At 53.1% G+C, this 15,281-nt stretch overlaps 1 protein-coding gene across 1 annotated transcript in view; it reads right to left on the bottom strand.

Annotated features, from left to right (window-relative positions):
* Nucleotides 1-15,281, bottom strand: part of INPP5A (inositol polyphosphate-5-phosphatase A) — a 219,460-nt gene that overhangs the window by 144,835 nt on the left and 59,344 nt on the right. Inside the window, exon 2 of the mRNA XM_063102348.1 lies at nt 12,646-12,687. Within this exon, the coding sequence (XP_062958418.1) occupies nt 12,646-12,687 (42 nt within the window). The remainder of the gene's footprint in view (nt 1-12,645; nt 12,688-15,281) is intronic.

The following is a 15,281-nucleotide window of genomic DNA, read 5'->3' as shown; positions in this document are numbered from 1 at the left end:
AAGTTCTGTCCCCATCAGCCTTTTTTTGAGGAATCTACTCAAGCAGGACAGGTTCTTTTCCATAAATAGCTCTGCAGGCCACACAGTCTCTGCCACTGCAGCACGAAAGCCGCCACAGACAATGCAGAAAAGACTGGGCAGGGCTGTGCACCAATAAAACTTTATTTATGAAAACAGGCAGCAGGCTGGATGTGGCTGGGGGTGGGGGAGGGGGTATAGTTTACTGACCCCTAGTTTAAAGCGACAGTTATAATATAACATTGCCTATTGGGTTTTCAGTGCACATAGATATAACATATAAGACATGCACAAACCTGCATGATTTCAAGATTTCAACACTGCACATCTAGTAGTATGATATTCACTTTAGTAGATCGTGAAACATGTCGTAAACCTAAAGTAACCATTTAAAAATATTTTTGAAAAGGCAAGCAGCCAATAGATAAAATAGAATGCAAAAAAAAAAAATTCAGGTAATCCAAATGAAAGGAGAAATAGAGAAACAAAGGATCAAAAGCCAGAGTATACGAACAGAACACTAACAATAGAACAGCAGAGCCCGTCAACCACATCAGCAGCTACACGAAATGTCAATGGCCTGCAGCACACAGTGCAGTGTGACCACCAGGCACACATGCCGCACAGACTAAAGTTAAATAAATGCTTAAAGACTCAGCTCCTCGGTGCCACTGAATGCATTTCAAGCATCAACACGTGGCCAGTGGCCGTCACACTGGACAGCACAGAAAGGAACATTTATTTCTACCATCACAAAGTTCTGCTACACAGTGCTGGACTGGACATTCCAGTTAAAAGTCAGGGCATCGCAGGGTAGATAAAGAACAAGATTACAGTGCATGCTGCCTATAAGAGACACTTCCAACATAAAGACACAGACTGAAAGTCAACGTATAGAAAAAGATACACAGTTGCCCCTCCGTATCTGCAAGGGGTTGGCTTCAGGACAGCACCCCCTTCCCCAGTGGATACGAAAATCCACGACGCTCACGTCCCTGATGTGTACATCCACCCTACTCTAAAACATCTCTAGATTACTTATAACACCTCATACAATGTAAATTCCATGTAAACAGCTGTTATCCTGTATTGTTTTTATTTGTATTTTTCATTGTTATACTGTGTTTTTTTTTCCTTGAAAATTTCCAATCCACAATGTGGAATCCATGGACGTGGAAGGCCGACTGCACAGTGTAGACAGCAGGCCTGTAAAGTCCAGGTGGCTACATTCGTGAGAGACCAAAGACTTCAGGAGACGAAGCAAACATCTCACGATGATCAGAGGCAATTCTTGGGAAGACAGCACAACCACACGAGATGTGGCTGACAACACAAAACACACCAGGACGAGGGAGAAACAGACAATCCCACAGCCACCGCAAGAGACTCTAATGTCCTCTCAGCACCTGAGAGCTCTAGACCCCCCCCCGCCACACACCCACACACCCACACACCCACACACCCACACACCCACACACACACACACACACACACACACACACACTATGCACCTCCATCTGGGACGTTTCAGAGCAACACATGCAACGACTACAGACACATGTTCCTTTCCATGGTGCACTCACCAAGAAAGATTGTGCGCTGGGCCACGAAACAAGCCTTAATGAATTTCAAAAGGCTGAATCGCAGAGGCTGTTCTCTGACCAAAGGGAACCAAAGTCAGGCTGAGTGAAAGCAGCCAGACAAGAAAAAGAAAACAAATCATCTGATCCTAGTTACAAAAAGTTGTAGGAAATGCAAACTCATGATCGTGAGTGACGGGAAGCAAGCCAGAGGCTGCCTGACGGCAGTGGCCAGGGGCTCCCCGACGGCAGTGGCCAGGGGCTCCCCGGCAGCACCAGCAACCTTCTGAGGGGGAGGCGACCGTCACTGTCTTGAGCATGGTGACAGTTTCAAGGGTACAGACCTACATCAGAACTCTTCAAGCTGTACGCTTCAAATAAGCAAAGTTTACTGTATGTCTGTTATACCTCGGTACAAAAAATTTTAATTTCTACCAAAATATCAATCAATTTTAACATATAAACTGTAAAAAAAACCTTATGAGACAATTGAGAACATCTGAATACTGACTGGATATGGAACAGGACGGAATTATTCTCCATCTATTTAGATGTAATAATGATACTGTTGTATGGGGTTTTTTAATTCTTCTGCAGGTAACTACTGAAATATTCCTGCTTAAAAAAGATTAGAGGTGGGAGGAGCAGGCGGAGGCTTACCTGAAACACGAAGGGCCCGGAGCTTACCTGCTGAACCTGGGAGAGGGGCACTGGGGACGCACTCCGCTATGCTCTCTACTTTTACATAGGTTTCAAATTCATCATTAAAAAATCGTGCTGAACATGCTCATTGTTTAACTCAATGGGAACAAAACTGGAAACCCAAAAAACAGGTCACACTGGCCAGCAACGATGGTCCCCGTCAGAGCCCTGGATCGGAGCCAGAAACCACCACCAGACGGTCCACAGTGAGTACATATGAATGGTGGAAAAACAACGGCTTTCTCTCAAGTCCCTGATGGTTCCCGGTTTCTCGATGGCAAGGCAAGGGAGGAAAGAGGCACTGATGTTTCTCATGAGCACCCTGCTCTGGCACTCAGCTTGAAAACACGTCTGTTCTCAGCTCCAGTGGGAACAAGGTGGCAGGCTCAGGTGTCTGTGGCCACATCACCAGAGCTGGATGCACAAATCAGATTCCATTTGAAACAGATTTAATTACTGCACAAGATGAGAAATTCAAAATACCATTAGAAGATGATAATTTTTAATGACATGCTGTTGTAAATTTTTGGTTAACGGGAAGACAATATTTCCTTTGAAAGTGAGTAAAGCTGTGGAAAAATTTATAGGGTAAATGTAAACACTTCACTGACGGAGCCATGAGTACCAGTGGCATGGGAACAAAAGCACCACCACCCACCATGGGAAGACAGAGGGACAGACGTGGAGGAGGCTGGGGCTCACTACTGATGACGACGATTCAGAAACAGGATTCTAAATGCAGCCAGCACACTCTTACAAAAGGCAGCCTCAGGACGGTGACACTTCTATTGCAACAGCCTTACTTGACAAAGCAAGTTAGCGACCCATGCTCGTGTCTGCAACGTCCCGGGAATTGCTGCCTTGGGTGACAGATGTCTCCACAACGGTCAAGGGAGACAGAATTGTTCAACCCACTCACACATAGTGGCGTGCTGGTAAGTGTCTAACAGCCAGTCTCGGGGGAAGTCCGGTGCACAGCATTGACTCACCCGTTTCTGTGGTGTGGACCCCCCAGGCGTGGCCAGTGCCACGCTACAGACGGATGTGACATCACTGAACGTGGAGCTGGGGCATGCTCAGGAACACACCATTAAGTAGCACCCCCCTCGTGAAGATGCAACAGAAATAAACCAAGACCACAGACAATAGTAAAATGTAGTGAAGAAATTAGGAAGTGATGAGTCTGGGGCATTTGTTACTAATTTACTTTATTACAGTTTTATATAATTTGATTTTCAATAATGGCTGCGTTTAACAGGCTCCCTGGCAAGCGGTATGAGCTAGCTGCGGCTCACCACTGAATGGGGGTGGGTCAGCAGCGGACAGAAGCCCACCCGGCTGGGATTCCCGCCTTGCCCTGTCCTGCTGTCCTGGCAGGCACCCCGCACCCGGGGCCCTCGCCCCTCTGAACACCACTCCACGCACGCCTTCCTTGCCCATCGCTGAGGCATGGGGAGATGAGGCCTTGGGAGGCAGCAGGCATTCGACGTCACCACGTGTGCCGAAGTTGTGGGGAACACACGGGGCTGCTGGGCCTGGCACTCGTTCCCACTGCAGAACCGCGAGGACGGAGGCTACAGGCAGAGCACTCTAAGCAGCTGCAGGATGGCTAGACAGCTCCCAGGCTGGCCTTACCCAGCCGGGAAGGAGCTCTGGAACCTGAACAATCCTGGGTAAAGATCCCTTTGACAAAACAACAAGACTGGCAGCAGGGGCATCTTGAGGATGGATAGGAAAAGCCAGCCCAAGGTGACTGACAGCGCATTCATGTCATGTCTGGGTGGAAACACACCTCTGTAAAGCACGACTGGGGAAGAGTGTCCGAATGACCAGGCGGGTCTGTGGACAGTCACGCCTCCACCCATGGGTCTGAGCTTTTGTTCAATACTTTATACTTGTGTGACCAGGAAGCTTGCGTGTCTCTATCTCAGGACAATGATGAAAGTCACCACCCAGAGCTGTACATTTTCTCAACCTAAACTCTTCTACAGAAAAAAATTAGCTGCTTCTAACTTAACAAAAAAGAGGCAGCTGATAAAAATACATGGGTTCTTTATTACAGTGTCCTTGAACTATATTCTTCATAGGAAGGCTCAAGTAAAATATCTTGGAAAAGAAAATTAGAAATTTTGGCAAGAAAGAGCACAGGGAGTTAACAGAACACATGACCCGGCTGGTGTACAGCCAGCCAAACAAGCGATGTCCCCTCTCCTGCAGCTGAGCAGGTGCCCAGGGAGAAGGCCAGCCTCGGTTCCCAGGAAGCAAGAAGAGCAGACCTGGCCACATCCCTCTCTCTGCACTGCCAAGAGTGGGCGCTAAAAATAGCAACGGCCAGGCCTTGTTAGGCTTCCTCCAAAGACGAGTATCGGAGTGACCAAAAAAGGAATTACATCCTGCAATCCAAACCAGTAATATTCCAGTAGATAGCCAGCACAAGGCGCAGACAGAGCAGGGGAATTTCTTCTAAGGAAAAGACGACGGCTACTCACCAAGTGCGTCTGGAGAGCCCCTTGTTCTTCAACACCCCTGCCCTCCTTGGCCTTGGGGGCGCTTCCCCTTTCCAGGTCCCCTTCAGGGTGGGCTGTGACTGTGACAAGGGGTGGGTGAGGCCTGCATGCTTGGGAGCTGGGAGCCTAGCAGGAAGCCTCTGTGTGTGATCTGCAGGGTGCAGGGCTGTGTGCCCCTGCTCAGAGGCCTTCTCTGCAAGTCCCAGCCCAGCACACACCAACAGAACTGACGAGGGTGCAGTGAGCCAGCTGTGTGGGCAGCAGGCACGTCCTCCTTGCTGCCCTGCACGTGGATGCTACAAGTGTCCATGGCCTACCTGGTCAGCGAGCTGCCTCTGCCTGGCCCCGCGTGGGCAGGACAGCTGTGGGATGGGTACAGCCGGCCACCCATGGCCAGCCTCCTCTGCTGACTGCGAGAGGCAGCCTTTCCCCCAAACACAGGGGAGCCTGGTCCTCAACTAACCTGGGCAGCTAAGCAAAAAAGCTTTCTTTAAAGCTTTCTTTAAAGGAGTGGCAGGAAGAGGCAGAAATATGGCACTTGTTTCTATCTGAGCAAAACCTCTGGCACACCAGAGCCCCACGTGAACCGATCAATTTTAATCTAAGCAGAACTTCCCGCAGCTACAGTGGGGGCAAAATGGAATTGAGGGCCGTGGCAGACACTAACCGATCTAACAGATTAAACAGAGGGCCATGGGTAAGACCTCCTGCCCACTTCCCACAGGGACCACAGAGGCCGGCAGGTGGCCACAGCCTCACGGTCACAGCACAGGGTGCCTTGGAGCACCTTCCAGAACCCTTCTTCCCAAAGCAGCCCACCAAGCAGAGTTTCACTATGGCACCTTCTCACTCGGGGCCACTCGAGCTCACAGGGAGCACACCCGCAAGGTCTGCAAGGGAGCCCCTCACCCCTCGGCCAATCTGGGAATAGCACTCCTGGGATCCCAAGTCTCAAAGGCCTCCCACCCTGCCCTAAGGATGGTCTCTTCCCCACCACGGCAGTCTAGTTCTCTACCTCTTCCGCGGACCTCCATGCCATCGGGTCCACCTGACCCCAAATCAGCATCTTCCAGAACCTCAGTCTGCAGCTCACCACCCCCGCACAGGTCTGCCTCCTCTTTCCCTTCCTGGGCTCTGAAGAGTTGCCTGGCAGTTCTCAACCACAAGCTCTCTGGAGCTTTCCTGAGAGAGTGCCAGCTGTGCGCCCGGAACTCTGGAGGACACATTCCCCTCCTGGGGTCTTCATGCCTCACTCCTGCCTGAAGTGCCCCAATGTGGCCCACTCCTCTCTTCCTTCCTGGAGGGGGGCGTCCAACCCCGCCTCACAGTCTCCCTGTCTGCCCCACTCTTCTCTGCCTTGCGGCCAGTGTGGCCATGCAGAGCCCCCCCACAGGCAACGCTTCTGCGACCCTCACCACTTGTGGGCGTCTCAGCCCTCCCTGCGCCAGCGGCCCTGCACGGCTCGACCCCTCTTTTCCACCTGGACTCATGGGGACCCCTGTGGCCCTCCCGCACCAGCATGCCTGGAGAGAGCCGCTGCTCCCTCCCGCACTGTGCCCGGCTGCAACATGGGCCCCCTCAGCGCAGCGCGCGGGCTCACACCCTGGGACCAGACCACTCAGTTGCGCAGCCTTGGCACCCCTCGTCACGCTATAAACCTTGATGCTCTCATCTGCAAGTGGAGCACTGCGAGTGGCCGCAGCACGGTGGCAGGCATGAGACTTAGCACAGGGCCCAGCAGCAGCATGCGCCCCTACACAGCAGCTGTGCTGACGCTGGAAAGCACATGGCAGGATTGAGGGAACAGAGGGACGTAAAGAAGCAGGGAACACAGATCGCCTCTTGTCCCACAACCCATCTTGCCTATGTGTGTGGATGTAACACAGCTGTCCTCAAGTACCGAGAGAAGATCTTATCCTAAGCTGTTTTCCCAAATCATTAAAAGTTCATGACACACGACTGAACGCTGCATGATACTGGTTCTCACGGGCACAAAATCAGCCACCACCAGTCTGGAGCCGAGCGGCAGCCACCAGCACTCTCAGCAGGACAGAGCAGGCTTGGGCTTCTGTGCGTGTAAATGAGGGTCAGCAGGTCTGCTCAGGAGTGGAGTGCACAAGCAGAGGGCACAAGCAAGTTTGAGGCTCTTGGTGACAGCCAAGCATTTTCAGAGGGGACTCCCCAGCAGCGGCATGAGACATGCCACGCCATCGTGGCTCCTCACATGATATTTCTGCCAGAAGGTGCTCAGTGAGGTTCTAGAAGACAGGACTTTGACCTTTTTCTATGATTCATAAGAGCTCTTTGTGAGATTTTTTAAAACTAGCCTGTTGTCATTTTTTTTAAACGTACTCTGTCTTTTAATAACATTTTTTTTCTTTTGTCTTTTTTGTGACCGGTAAGGGGATGGCAACCCTTGGTTTGGTGTTGCCCACACCACGCTCAGCCAGTGAGCACACCGGCCAGCCCTATATAGGATCCGAACTCACGGCGGGAGCACCGCTATGCTCCCAAGGGCCGCACTCTCCCGAGTGCGCCACGGGGCCGGCCCTTAATAACATTTAAACTTTAAGAGCCTAAAAAAAAACTCTGTCAGCTGTATTTAGTCAAATCTATCAGTCTTTCCTCTATGACTCCATCCACTGTTCAGAGCTTAGAAAAGCTTCTCCATTGAGAAAGGAAATAAACGTCAGCTACGCTTCCTTCTGTGCGCTCCCCACACCCCAACACGCGTGACTGGGTGCATGAGGAGCCACAGGGTGGCGGCTGCCGGTCACCATGGTGCAGCGAGCACCTGGAACAGTCCCCTGTCCACAGGGACTGGGCGCTTCCCACATAGCACCAGTGCCAGGTGTCTCACAGCCTCTTCCCTCAGTGACTCTGTCACCCCTACAGAATTCTCCAGATGCGCCATTACCATCAGGAAGCAGAGGCACAGAGCAAGGAGGGGTGGCACAAGCACGTGAGCCCACCCCGTCAGTGCCCAGGGCCCACGATGGGCTCTCAGCTATGCTGCCGCCACCAGGTAAGAAAGGGTCTAAGCTTCAGTTTATGTCAACGGGCTTTGTTTAAAAAAGAAACAAAGCACCAGGAAGCAGCTAAGGATTCACCACCTTACACAGAAGCTAAGACACAGTCACAGCAGACATGCTTCCAGGTCCTCTGCTTGAGATTAATTTCCAGAAAAGAATTCAGGCTAACTATATTTCCCTTCACCAAGGGCATAATTAAGATTGCTAATTAGAACAGTGGACCCTAAACATACTCTTCAACAATGGCAACTGAATTAAATAAACATCAACAATAAAGATAATATCCATTATCTCCAATTTCTCTCTGGCCCAGGGGCTCTGTCTCTGACTGTTTTCCATATTCCAACCGAAGGTCTTCGAGCATCTGACCGTGTCCCCCACAGTGCTGCGCCAGCGACTGCTGTTGCCTTGAGGACAGACGCAAAGCTCTTCACAGGTGCAGCAGGCCCCACAAGACCTGCCCCAGCCCGCGCCTCCTGTCTCAAGTCTCGCAGCACCCCAACCATCCCACAAAGCCATACTGGACTTACCTCTGTTGCTATAACCCTCCTGAAAGACACTTCTGTTCAGCTTTCACTCTCTCACTCCTTTCACAATTATTGAACAAACTGGCTGAGCCATGCGCTGGCACTAGGGGTGTGAGTGGAGGAGGACGGAGTGGGTCTCAGGGCGCCCCCCAGCAGGGGCGTGCTGCAGAGTCACTGGATCGTGTCCCCACAGTTCATGTATTAGAAGCCTGGCTCCCACTGTAACTGCTGAAGGTGGCAAATCCTGTTACAGTAATTGAAAGGTGGGGCCTTGAAGAGGTGATTGGACTGTAGGATCCTGCAGTAGTGAATGGATTAATAACGGTGGTCAGGGGCGTGGCTCTGAGGACTTTAAAAGGACAACACGTGAGAGTCTCTCTCCCACTGCTCCACCATTTTCTGTCTTGTGAGACCCCTGGGTCACTGTCACCACCACCAAGACCCTCACCAGATATGTTCCCTGGACTTTGGACATCCCAGCCTCCAAAACTGTAAGGAAAAAATTTAATTTTCTTATAAATTACCCAGTGTTCCAGGTATTTCTGTTATAAGCAACAGAAATGGACTAATATAGGGTGGTACAGGCCTCAGGGGAGCTGCACCCCTCACTGCCAACTCCACTGACCTCCAGGTACACCTGGACAGTGCCCGGCTCCAAGGTCACATGCCAGCAGCTGGGGGTGACTCTCAGACAGGGGTAGAGCCTCTGGGCCTCCTGGGGTGAAGACTGCCCCTCTGCCTTCACACATCCACGTGTCTTGGTCAGCTCAGGCTGCCACAGCAAGTACCACAGGCTGGGCAGCTTAAACAACCAACATTTATTTCTCACAGTTCTGGAGGACGGAAGTCCAGGATCAGGGAGCCAGACAGCTTGGTTCCTGGTGAGGGCCCACTTACCGTTTTGCAGAGGGCTGCCCTTGTGCTGTGTCCTCACATGGCAGAGAGGGAGAGCTCCCTGGTCTGTCTTCTTACAAGGGCAGCAGTCCTATCACGGGCCCCCCTCTCATGATCTCATCTGTCCTCACCACCTCCCAAGGCCCCACCTCCTAACATGTGGATCTGGAGGGCACATTCAATCCGAAGCACCCACCCCCACCACCTGTACTAAGTGCGGCAGCTGTGCAGGAGCAATGAGGACTCGGATAGAACATCCCCAGGGAGGTCTTCCCAGAGCCACCGAGGCATTGCTAGCACTCCTGTGAGGATAGGTTGTCCGCAGGGCGCAGCAAAGACCACCAACGTCTGCATCTATGGCAAGCTTGGGCCATCTGTCTGTCACAATCTAAAATGCTGGCTCATATAAATACCAAAATCAGCTTGTGGATGCGCACAGAGGGCTCTGTGCACACCAACGAGAGCTCAGTTAAAGAGAACAAACTGCACAAGGGCTAACAACTTCCAACACGCCTGCTCCCTCAACTGCGTGCTGCTGCGGGGCACTGAGCAACTTCAGGGAGCTCAGGCATAAACAGCCAGCAGCGCCAAACGTGCCATGGAAATACCACCACCACGGTGTGACATGGCACCCTTGCTTGGGCGGTTCCTTAAAACCTTCAACACATGTCCACTCTACGGCCCCACATTCTCCCCTGGGAATGGATCCAAGACGAAGAAAGTGTGTGTCCACAGAGAGCCCTGAACATACATGTCCACAGCAGCACTGTCCCTACGAGGCAAACCTGGAGGTCACCCAGACGTCCTCTAGGGGAGAACGGGCGCCAGAGCTGCAACGCTTGCAGCCTCCCCTGCCCGCTCCGACCAGCTTTCCCTGCAGCTCCCAGATGAACTGCTTTCGGTGGAATCCTCGACCCAGGGTGTGCCCTGGGGAGATCCCAGACCTCGAAGCAGAGTATGAGTCCCTGCCTCTGAAGAGCGAGGTCAGGAAATGATGCGTGTGTCAGAAAGACACCAGGCTGCAGAGAACGACATTGACGGGAAGGGGGCGGGAGGGTGGGGACAGGAGCTTCCTCCACAGGCACCTTTCCTGTGGTTCACAGGTGGGCTAAGCAGCCCCTCCACAAAGCAGGAGAAGCGGCCTTTCTAGCTCACCAGCTCAGTGTCCGCCTGGTGTGGGAGGCCAAGCATTTGGAGAGAGCCTCGCTGACGCCATAGTGTCCGTCCACAGCTGTGGCACACCCTCAGGGAGTAGGGCTCAGCCCCAGGGCGCTCCAAGTGTCTCCTGAAATAGTGCACCTTCTGGGAAGCACCCAGCTTTACTAGGACCCAGTTAAGCATGATAAGGATAAAATAAAACCAGGAAAAAAGCAGCAGTTTTTAAAGAGGCCAAAGGGAAAATACCAAAATACTAGGGCCCATCCTAACCTCAGCTACAAATGTGGTAAGTCTTGCTCCTGGTCTGTCACACACAAAAAGCACTCCATGAGCAAACACCAGGAAGTCCCTCAACAGGCTGACAAGTCGTGTGGGAGGCCAACGCTCTGCACGGACGTGGTCTCCCTGAGGGTACATGTAGCAAGACCCACCCCCACCAAGGCAACCCGCTCCCACCAACGCTCTCCTGTCTGGGGACACAGATGGCCAATAGTGGCACACAAGTGTGGTAAGTGTGTTTGGGAACGTGAATGGCTGGTAGGGGCACACACGTGTAGTAAGCATGTCTGGGGACGCAGACGACTGGTAGGGGCACACCGCATGTGGTAAGTGTGTCTGGGGATGCGGACTGCCAGTAGGGACACACACATGTAAGCACAATGAACAAGGAAGCCACAAGCGCACTGGACAGGGGTGGCTGGAGCAGCTTTAACTACCAGGAGTGTCTCTTCCTTCAGCCAGGTGCCCAGCAGGTGATGGTCAATGTGCTGTAATCAACCCTCTAATACATTATATCTATTCTTTTCATTTATAAATATCTTGTGTTTAAAAGGAGAAAAATTTCTCTCATTTGCACATCTGACCAAAGATTCCACACGAGGAGGTGTGGGGTCCCTTTAGGAAAAGGGCACTCACGTCATGTGGCTGTTGGGCATACACGCAGGTGCATGTGCATACATGACACTCCCTCTAGGGTGCCGTGAAGGCTGCAGCAGCATCCACTTCTGTCCTGGGGGCATCAGCGCATGGGAACACTGACAGGCAGGATACAGACCCTCGAAAGGGCAGAGGGACGCTTCGTGCCTTCTGGTTGTCCTCCTGGTCATAGCTTCTGGTCCAGCCACTCACCAGGTTCCATCTTCATCCAACTGCTCATCCGCCCAGCAAAACCCACGGGGGTGGCAAGCACGACTGCCCCCCACTGCACCCTAGCTGCTGGGAAGCCCAGGGCCAGGCTGAGCACCTCACCTCAGCCTCCACAGGGCTCTGGGCCTCCACCATGGCTGTACCCCAGCCTGTCTCCACCCAAGCACCAAAGAAACCTGGAAAACATGAAGTGCCCTCAGTCCCTGGCCCAGCCCTATCATGCAGGCGCCTCTGTCCATCTACATGGGCACTCCATCCTCATCGTTGCCCTGGGGCTGCAGTCACACTGGCCTCCTCATGGGCCCATGGGCCCATCCATCCACCCCAGCTGTGCCCAACACCACCCACCACCCTCCTCTCCCCTGCGCCCCTCCTCAGAGCAGCCTCTCATCCTCCCACCGAGGGTCCCCAGCATGCTCCACCACAGGACCCACGTGGCTCCTGTGTGATCACCCGCCCCTTCCATTAGAGCACGCCCATGGGAAGGCAGCAAACTCCGTCTGCCTGACACAGGACCCAGCATAGCGCAGGTGCTCCATGAATGTTTCTGTTCAATAGAAGACAGAGCCAACAGCACTACCCCGAGGGCCTGTGAACTTGCCCACCTCCTCCCGACCCCGTTTTCTGCCTGGACTCACACGGCCCATTGAGATGGCCAGGCTGCCTGTCTGGGCCTCCGTCCAGTCCTTACATCATGACCACAGGACCCTCCTGATACGCACATCTGACCTCTCCACAAGCGCTCGGTGGCCTCCACGCATGATGCAGCAGAGACCAACCATGGGGAGGTGTGACCCCTGCCTGAGTCCTTGCAATTCCAGGCCAGGAGGGAGCTGGAATGTGAAAAGCGACCTCTAAGGAGGACTTGGACTTTGGTCACCAGGGATGGTGACATCAACTGAATCTGAATCAGAAATACAAAGCCCCGTCACAGTCAGCACTGCCGGGACCCGCGGCTAACAGCACATGCCTGTACCCCACAGAGACAAAATGTAACCTTCACATAGAAACACCGAAGTAAAAAGAAATACTTATTATATACGTAACTAATCTGAAAGAGCGTGCTCTTAGTACTTCTTACCTGGTAAAATTCCCGAAGCCAATTCTTCTGCAGGTTTTCTGGCTGTAAATTAAGAAGAAAAAAGAAAAGACAGTCAGACCACTGACACAGACCCAGACAGAGCTACGAGCAGAAGCCTCTGTGAAGACACCCATGGGATGGCCTCACAGTGGGCAGTGGAAGCACGTGCATGGGGGACCCCACTCTGCATGGGGGACCCCAGCTCTATATGAGCGACCCTGCTCATACAGACACCAACAAAACCCTAAACCACACACACACACACACACACGCTCACATACGCGTATACACACACACACACACACGCGCTCACATACGCGTATACACACACACACACACACACGCTCACATACGCGTACACACACACACACACACACACACACACGGAAACCCAGGCCCCAGGAAGCTCCCGGTCAGGGTCAGAGGAGCCAAGTCCAAGCTTTGAAAACACCATTGCTTTAAGAGGAAGGGACAAGTTGAGGCCCCTCCTCTGCCCTAATGGCTCCATTGAGCCCCAGGGCACCAGGATCGCCCCTCAACTCTGAGCCCACTTCATCGGAGGGTAGCGCAGACCACCCAAACCTGCAGAGGCTGCTTGGGACAGGGCGCTGGGTGCAAACACTCCACCTGGGGTGCACGTGGGACTGTGCTCGGAAAGCGTGTGGCTGAGGCAAGGCCAGCTACTGAGGGGATCAGTCGTAATTGGCAGAGTCTCAATTCTGCAATATGAAAAAGCTCTAGAGATCTGCTGAACAATGACGTGAACATGCTTAGCATTACTGAACCGCACACTTAAAAGTGGTTAAGATGGAGAATTTAACGTTAAGTTTTCTTACCACAATTAAGAAAAACAAAAATCAGGGCCCACCCCCTCCCGCCAGGAATAACCCCCACCCAAGCTCTGAGTGACCACAACGAAGGGGTCCACGCTGACCAGTCATGGCCAGGCCCAAACGCGGCACACACAGCCCAAGACACAACAGCATCACAAGGCTGGTCACATGCCAGGCCTTCCTTCCTTTTGCCGGCTGATGCTTCTAAGTGTCCTGGAAAGCAGGAAGACCGAACTTTAGATAATTAATGAAGAAAAAAATGCCAGCCAAGGAGCAAGTGCTTACAGACCACAGGAGGAGGGCACACCCTGAGTGTCACACGGCCCCACCTGCAGCGGGGCTCCCAGCCCCTCTTCCCACACAGGGAAGGTGCAACCTGCCTCCTTGTCACCATACAAATGACAGCAGAAGAGCATCACAAAAGACAAACTCAAAGCTGGCAACGGGTCCAAACAGAACGGCCAACACACATACAAAACGATGCTCCACACCACCAGCCATCAGGGAATGCAGGTCCAGAACCCCAGAGACTAGGTCCTGACATCAAGGAGGGTGCAGAAAAGCGGGCCCGCTGCTGGTGGGCATGGCTGCAGCAGTAAGAGCCCAGCAGGTCCTGGAGAAGCCAAGCCCACGGTTGGTGCTGGGCCCCACATTTCACTCCTCGGTATGCAGACAGAGAGCCGAAGATGCGCGTCCGCAGGGAAACCTGCTCTCCGGGGTGAGAGTGGTGCTGGTCACGATGGCCAGAGGACAGAAGCAGTCCCGTGTGTGTGGACGGGTGAACGGAGAAACAGAACGGGGCACATCCACCTGGAGGTGTTCCTTGGCAGGTCTGGCCCTCGGGCCTCGCTGCTCCTCCAGTTTCAGTCAGCACGCTCCCTCTCCCCGATTCTGCCATGGAACCCCAGGGTCCACACCTGTGCCATGGTAGGGAATGGAGCAGGGACCTCAGGGACCCACCAGAAAGGCCAACCGCAATGCAAGTACAAGTGCCCTGCAGATGCCCATCAGTAAGAAGCTGGTCCATGGGAGAGGCAGCCGCTGCCCGACCCTCTGAGCCCAGTCGAGTCCATGAGAGCCGGCCAGTGTCTGGGAATGCTGGCAGGCCGTCGCTGCTCTGAGGAGCCACCAAACTCACGTCCATGGGGCTCTAGCAAGATCCACGTGCTTTGACCTGCAGGAGACTCTTTTCCTACTCAACCAGAGAACCTCCACCTCAGCTGGATCCTCACCCAGATGTCCTTCAGCAACTGAAGGCAGGACTTTGTGAAACAAACTGCTGCAGTGGCGAGCCCCGTAACCACACCCGACGCAGCTGCAGGCAAGGCGCAACCACGACATCCCAGGCCCTGTGGCTCGGTAGCGCTAAGTGTGCTCGTGTGTGCTCCCAGAGCAAGGGAAGTATGGGTTAGGGACTTTGATCCTCTCCTATATTTAAATGAAACACAGGTTATGCTGACAGTTCTACACTAACTCCAAGAAGGAAAACTACACGAAGCACCAATGGGATCTGGGGGAGTCCTTTCCCCAGCCAAGCTGTGTGCAGGGCCCGTGGCCCAGTTCACTTCTTGGACCTGCACAGCGATGCCTGCATCTCATTTGGGCTGAGAGGACACCAGCCCCAAAGCAGCCAGTCCCCAGCGAACACACGGATGCAGGGACAATGCTGACTTCCCCCATTAGACCTTGGGCTGTGATGACCAGGGATCCTCAAGTGCGTGGTAACAGGCCATGGTGACAGATGACTGTGTCCTGCCAGACCCGGCTCCTTGATGACAGAAACCGCTGGTATTCCTTCCGTGT

This window comes from Cynocephalus volans, chromosome 7, assembly GCF_027409185.1.
Source record: "Cynocephalus volans isolate mCynVol1 chromosome 7, mCynVol1.pri, whole genome shotgun sequence".
Lineage (NCBI taxonomy): Eukaryota > Metazoa > Chordata > Mammalia > Dermoptera > Cynocephalidae > Cynocephalus > Cynocephalus volans.
This window is presented reverse-complemented; position numbering and strand designations above follow the sequence as displayed.